Below are 7,985 nucleotides of genomic sequence, written 5' to 3' on the forward strand. Positions count from 1 at the left end.
TGATGCATGAACATAACCAATCAGGTCTGAATCAGGATAAAAAAAATCCAATTGTAAATGCATGTGACAGGATAGATTTGAATCAAACATTGAAATAACACATACTAGGCAGATTTGGACCATATTTGCTCGAGTATCCACTCGGCATATCTGAACTAGATCTGCGTGTTTGAATGAACAACAGATCTAACCAGATTTATGCACTTATGCACACGACAGAATCTGGTTGGATTTGTCAACATATACGAGTCGACAAATCTGCCCAAGCCTATCTATCGGCATGAGCCAACAAGTCTAATCCATAACTTCATTTAGGATCATGATAAAAAATGTATTCGTCGACCATCACAAGCATGGTAGATTAGAATCAGATCTGTCTTGTTTGAGAACTGACAGATCTGTCCAGACTGTATACACGCGTCCTACAACTGATCTGGACAGATCTGCTGACAATTATGAATAGACAAATCTTTGCCATAACTTGTGTCTGCATGTCAACACATATGGAAGTCTGGTCTATGCACCAAAAACATCATATAAGGTTGATAACAGTCAACCAACATAAGATACAACATAAATAAATTTCGAAATAGTGCTGACAGTAGTCAGCATAACAACATTAACATTGATCTGATGTCAATTAACATGACAACGTTAACACCATTTATAATCAATCTATTAACAGTCAAGACAGTAATACTCTAATAACTAAAATACATGTTTCATCACAATCAACAAGATCAACCTATAAACAGGTTGATAACTTATAAAAAAACATATTTACATCAGATCTGATTAACATACTAGCACAATCCAGATTTAATAACATTAATAAAACAAAAGTTATCAATAGCATGTTGTTCGCATCAAGACTTGAAAATACAACCGATTCAGCCATCGAAGTACATATATGCCTATCAGTTGGTCTGGTCAGACTGCCTATGAAAGCATATAGGCAGATCTGATCATGATATCCCATAAGATGAAATACTACCTGATTTGGGTCAAGTATGATCCCAAACCAAAAACTATATATGTATATTATTCTTTTGAGCATGAACGATAAAAGAACCAGCCCATGCCAAAATTGGCAAGGCTAAACATTATATATATATATATATATATGTATGTATATATATATATGTATGTATATATTCAGTATAAATAAAAGATCATATGCAAAAATCGACAACATGTATGTAAATCCAAGAATAACTTGATGTTGAACACATGTTTAAACATGAAAATCATTGGCATGGTTATGTCAACAAAAAATATACGAAATCAAGAATCAAGACATAGGTTTAAACATATTTTTGGAATTATTTTTTTCATCTAAAATTTCACATAAATTAGATTTAAAACATTTTCTTCTTGTACGAATCTAGAGAGAAACCCGTACCCTAAATTGGATGTGAAAAAAGACCAAAAATAATGGACAATCAATGAGAAATATGAATTTTTTCTCTCCTTCCTCTTCTTTTTCTTCTTCTTCTTCTTCTTCCTCCTCCTTTCTTCTCTTTCTTTTTTTCCCTTCTCTTTCCCCCTCTCTAAAAAATGAAATCTAGAGAGAGACGAGTGTGACCCTTATATAATTTTTTTTTTGATCTTTTAAAGAGAGGGTGGTGTCCCCTCTAGAGTACTCTGTCATTTAGAGGATAAAGTTATACCAAATGTAGAACTCTATTTCTCTCTAACTTCTCCTATTTATCGTCTTATAATCCTATATATATTTTTTAAATAACTAGAGGTCTATCTAGGGCACCTATCTAGGTAGAGTTCTACTCCATGTAGAACTCCACCTTATCCAATAAATCTAAATTTCAAAATTTAATTAATTAATAATTAATTATTAAATAATTAATTTTTAGAATATTTCAAAGGGTATGTCGCCTCCCTTTGAAAGTCCTTTCATAGCATAATTCCCTCCCAATTTAATATTTAAATAGCTTTTAAAGCTTTAATTTGGTTACTCTTGTATTTCAAATCTAGATCTGAATCCAAGATTGAAATTCATATCCAAATTCCATATGGATCTCAATCCGCACCATAACCTAGTTAATATGGGTCTTGGATTGAGTCCAGATCCATATTAACTCAGATCAAACAGATCAGATCCGAACTGATCCAATATAGAAAATATAAAAAATAGAGGCAGGTCATTTTTGAAAAACGTGATTTTTGGGTCAACTATAATTTGATTTTAGAAAAATGAAAAGTCAATGTTCTCAAAATTACGAGATGCATCTAAAGATATACTTGATTTTTGCTTTGGAAATTTGCCTAAATTTTGCTTGATTTTTGCTTAAATTTAAATGTTAAAAACAAAAAATTTTGCATTATTTGCCTCATTTTGGTCTTGTCAGTGGGCCCTGGGCCACGCCCAGACCCAACTTAAATCACCTATAATTAAAGAATTTTTTCATGATATTTAACAACTTTAGAAAATACTTAGCCAAAAATTAAGAATTTCATAATTTAAAACTATGAAAAAATATATGATATTACAACAAATGGAACTTACCATCACATAATTTGTTTCTGCACTAACAACCCAAGGTTTTTTGTTGGTATGGGTCATGCAAAACATCTGCCCTCGAGAAGACCCCGCCCCATCATCACTAACCTATGAATAAATGAAATATGATTAAAAAATATAAAGTCCTATACATGAATGACAACCATGCAAAATATGATATGTGCATTCACATATCAATATCATGTGAAACTCTTCATGTCCATAGTGTGCAAAGTTTTGTATTGGGCGCAATGGGTGTGTTCTTTGTACTTAGCGCCTACAAAGACATGTAATATATATATATATATATATATATATATATATATATATATATATATATATATATATATATATATATATATATATATATATATATATATATAAACACTATTATAATCGGATATAATGAATGCATACAACATTAACATATAATGGAAATGCAAACCTTTGATTGAAGAGAATCAAAATGACACATTAAACATTCACATTGATGGTCAAGGATGTAAGGTGAACATGCAGTGAGACGCTTCTCAAGAGTACTATGTTGCTTGTAAATCATCCTAAACTTGAACCTAAAGTTTCTCCAAGTATTTCTGCAGCACCCATCCTTTCTTCATCTCCAAAATTTCATACTTTTCATGTATTAACAATATATGTATATTACCTATTGTTGAAGGAATAAATGATAAAAAACAAATAAACTATAATATATATATATATACCAGAACTGAAGCCCAAACATCCTTGAAAGAATTTGGTAATGCACGTCAAGTAAAAAAAATGTAAAGGTGTCTGGCAAGGATCTCGTGGGTTAGTTTTTATGAAACTAATAAGGTATTGTGCCTCTCGCCCTATGGGTTGTTCATACTGATTAATGACAACCTTATACTTATGTATCCGGTGAAGGGCTATAATAGCCAAAGCACGTGTACACCTTCTTGACCTCCTAGTTATTGCATTGAAAAAACGTAAGTAGATAATTTGCTAGTGACTATAAATAACATTGTATTGTCAACATAACATATCAAATACCTAATGACTCAATAGACATTTTGGATTCCTGCATTGATGCTTGTGATGATAGTCTAGGATTTTGCATCTATTGAAAATTGAATAATAAGTTAAAACTTAAATTATATATAAGAAGGAAAAAATAGATTTAACATGCATTCACACAATAAATTACATAATTAAGAATTAAAATATAAAATTCCTAAAATCTAAATCATATATAAGAAAAAAATCATAATTTTAGTATGAATTCACCAATTAAGAATTAAAATAAAAAACCTTTAAAATATAAAACATGTATAAGAAAAAATTAGATTTAGCATGCATTCACTCAATAAATAACAAAATTATGAATTAAAATGTAAAACCCCTAAAATCTAAATCATATATAAGAAAAAACCCTATAGATTTAACATGCATTCACTGAATAAATTATATAATTAAAAATTAAAATACAAAATCCCTAAAATCTAAATCATATATGAGAAAATAATTCAGATTTAGTATGCATTCATTCAATAAATAACAAAATTATGAATTAAAATGCAAAACTTCTAAAATCTAAATCATATTTAAGAAAAAATCTACAAAATTAGAACTTATTCTCTAAATAAATTACACAATTAGGAATTAAAATATAATATCTAAAATCTAAACCATATACAAGAAAAAATAGATTTAGTATGCATTCACTAAATATATTATAAAATTAAGAATTAAAATGCAAAACCCTTAAAATCTAAATAATATATAAGAAAAAACCCAAAGATTTAGCATGCATTCATTGAATAAATTACATAATTAAGAGTTAAAATACAAATACCCTAAAATATAAATCACATATAAGAAAAAAAATAGGTTTAATATGCATTCACTCAATAAATAATAAAATTAAGAATTAAAATGCAAAATCCCTAAAATCTAAATCATATATAAGAAAACAAATCACAAATTCAACATGCATTTACTGAATAAATTATATGATTAAGTATTAAAATATAAAATCCCTAAACTATAAATCATATATAAGAAAAAACCCATAGATTTAATATGCATTCACTGAATAAATTACATAATTAAGAATTAAAATATAAAACTTTTAAAATATAAATCATATATGATAAAAAATTTAGATTTAGCATGCATTCACTAAATTAGTAATTGAAATACAAAACCCCTAAAATCTAAATTATACCTAAGAAAAAAATCTATAAATTTTGTATGCATTCACTGAGTAAATTATATAATTAAGAATTAAAATACAAAACCCCTAAAATCTAAATCAAATATGAGAAAAAATCAGATTATCATGTATTCATTCAATAAATAACAAAATTAATAATTAAAATACAAAACCTTTAAAATCTGTAAAATAAATGAGAAAAAATCAGACTTAACTTGTCTTCAATAAATAAATTATAAAATTTGTAATTAAAATACAAAATCTCTTGAATCTAAATAATACATGAATAAAAAAATTGGATTTAGAATGCATTGACTAAATAAAATACAAAATTAATAATTAAAATATAAAACTTAAACTTACAAATTATAAAAAACTAAGAAATATACTTTGAGTGAAGCGGTGGTGGTAGGTAGTTGGATAAGTTGCTAATGGTGGTAGAAGTGGCCGGTGAACACAGAGAGGATGAGAGAAAGAGGGAGAGAGAAATCTGATCGACAAAGAGAGAGGGTGTGACAGCTTAACGAGAGAAAGTTATTCGTTGCAAAAAATTTGCTTATTTACAAAATTAGCGACGGATAAAATTTTATCTCTAAATCGTCGCTAATTAGCAAAAACTTAGCGATGGAATTTATTTTATCTCACGGTCCATCACAACTTTGCGACGAATAATCGACAATAATTTTCCATTGCTAATCTGTCCCTAATTAGCGACAGATAAATTTCGTTGCTAATTTTCCTGTAAATCCCTAAACTGACTCCCTTTCTTTTCCCTTTCTGTTTCGTCGCCTGCCGCTCCCATCGCTCGTCATCCGTCGTCCGCCGCCCATCGCCTTCTTCTCGACGGAGCAAAACTGAAGAAGGCTCTCCTCCCACCGCTCGCCATCGCCTTCTTCTCGAACTATTTTCAGATCTTCAATTGCTGCTACTTCATTGTTTAAAGTTATTACACTTGCAAGGAAAACCTGACATCCTTTCTGAATGTACTTTCATACTTTTATTGCAAAAATTATCTTTCCACACTTGGAGTGATTTACTTAGCTGAACTCGATCAATGGGTGGTTAGGTTGTTCCAACAAAACCTTTGTTCCATGACACTTTCAAATAGCAAAGTGCTCATATAACCAATCCATCCCAACTATGATGTCAGAATTCGTTATAGTTTTCCCTGCCCCCGGCCTCTCACTTGATTTCATATTTCCTTTGTACCTTCAATCGATGGAGTGAGCAAGCAAAGCGAGCGAGCAATAAAGATTAAACTCAATAGGAAGCTGCCTTTCTAGTGCCTAAGTGAGATAGTATGGGAATCCAACTAGCATGCATTTACCAGTGTCAGTTTAGTCCAGTAGAAAGCGGATCTGTATCTTCATTATCTTACATAATCTTTTTGTAGGAGTTGGAAGGGGCAGTGGACAAGGAATCAACTGCTCCCATTCATGCATTTGAAAAAGAAATAAGAGAACAAACTGGGAGTGGGTGCCTACATAACAAGTTGCTTGCTTACCAAGTCATCCTGGCAAGCTCCTCTAGTTTTATCATATTTAATAGAATGAGATTAGCTGAAAATTTGTGTCCTTCAATAGACACTTCTATATCAGGAATGCATTCACCACAGACTCTGTTCATTCTCAGAAGAGTGACCACTTCAAGGCACACATCCAACTCCCATGTCATAAAAGAATGAGAAACATCCGAATCAAACAATGCATGCACCGAGTGATCGACTATAGAAATAATACCTTCTATGACTCGGTTGCTTGGACCCACTTCCTCTGCAGTGGCCGTATAGACTTGGCGAGTATTCCGCTTCTTTTGCTGGTTCAACTTGGGTTGTTGGCGCATCTGTTGAGGCGGTTGCAAGTACAACTGTTCTTGGGGTCGTGGTAGGTACTGTTGCTGCTTGGGTTGCGGCAGATACTGCTGCTATTGGGGTTGTGGTTGTGACCTCCTCATTGGGCACTCCCTGAAGAAATGCTGCATCTTTCCGCAGTGCAGACATGCCCTAGTGTCACGAGAACAAGGGCGTCCTTTACGCAGTGCATACATGCCCTAGTGTCACGAGGACAAGGACGTCCAAAGTGACTCTGGCATATTTGGCAAACACTTGGAGCGGGTTAATTATGCCAGTACCCTTTGTGTTGAGGTTGCTATTTCTTATTGAGGGTTGCTTTTCCTTTACCCTTAAAGAAGGGCCTCTTGCATGATTGCTCATGATTCTTTTGGGATTTTCTCGTTGGTTCCCAATCTTTCTCGATAATGGTAGCCTCCTCGATGGCCTCCTCCAGGGTTTTCAGGACTCCTGTTAAAGACTTGGCTTTTGAGTCTGTCTTTTAGCTCTTAAACATACTTTATTGCTTGAGCACGCTCTGTGAGATAAGTATTTGGACAATTACGCTTCAAATGTCTAAACTTGGTGATGTAAACGATCACTCTCATATTGTCTAGTTTCAAATCCAGCAACTCCGGTGTCTTTTTCTCGAGGGCATAGATAGGGTAGTAAGCACCATAAAATACACTTTTGAAGTCTTCCCAGGATACTACTGGTATGACCTCAAATCTTACCTCTCTGGTGGTCTCCCACCACTTCTCGGCATTCTCATTCAGTTGATAAGACCCCAAAATAGTCTTCTTATCCTCAAGAACTTTGAGGATGGTAAAAATTTGTTCGATCTCGCAGATCCAAGTTTTGACCTTCTCTGGATTAGTTTTCCCAGTAAAAGCTGGAGGATTCAACTCCTTGAATTTCTTGCATGTCATACATTGGGGTCCCGCTTGCTGAGCTTATACAACTAGTGTCAGTGCATTGAGGGCTCCCATAGGAAAGTCCCTCTGCTGATTCCAGTTATTTGGTGGGTGAGGCATCTTCGTTTAAAAAAAAAAAGTAACAATTAATTTTCATACATTTTCTAAACCTACCCCCTTAGGTTAGACTTAATGTCTTGTATGCTTCCACATACCTTTCCTCGGTCTCTAGTATGCAACATACATAAAACAAATAAAACATTTTTAATCAATAGGTTATCATTTATATGACATTACATCGTAATATGTAATTAAGGTATAACAATTATGCATATGACATGACTTATCTGTATGACATGAAATAATTTATCTTTTCATTTAAATTACTTTTGAAATTACATGACATGCTTGCAATCGTCGCAATTTAAATGATTATCATGATTCAACTCTTGAGACACCACTTCTTGGACTACTTTGTGTTCTTAGGCCTCAGGGGGTATTCATTCAAACATTTCATTTTATATTTTAAAT

The 7,985-nt window shown here is 32.3% G+C and overlaps 1 protein-coding gene across 1 annotated transcript; it reads right to left on the minus strand.

Moving 5' to 3' along the window:
* Window positions 1-7,049: 7,049 nt before the first annotated feature.
* LOC149842283 (uncharacterized) lies at window positions 7,050-7,469 on the minus strand. The gene has a single exon (XM_090000628.1). It carries the CDS (start codon window positions 7,467-7,469, stop codon window positions 7,050-7,052), a length of 420 nt encoding a protein of 139 aa, XP_089856754.1.
* Between the last annotated feature and the right edge of the window lie 516 nt (window positions 7,470-7,985).

Source organism: Nuphar pumila, chromosome 3 (genome assembly GCF_984573655.1).
Source record: "Nuphar pumila chromosome 3, dmNupPumi1.hap1.1, whole genome shotgun sequence".
NCBI lineage: Eukaryota > Viridiplantae > Streptophyta > Magnoliopsida > Nymphaeales > Nymphaeaceae > Nuphar > Nuphar pumila.

Bases quoted from the DNA above. Each gene is read 5' to 3' on its own strand.
- LOC149842283 (XM_090000628.1), bottom strand. From the start codon at position 7,469: ATGACATGCAAGAAATTCAAGGAGTTGAATCCTCCAGCTTTTACTGGG.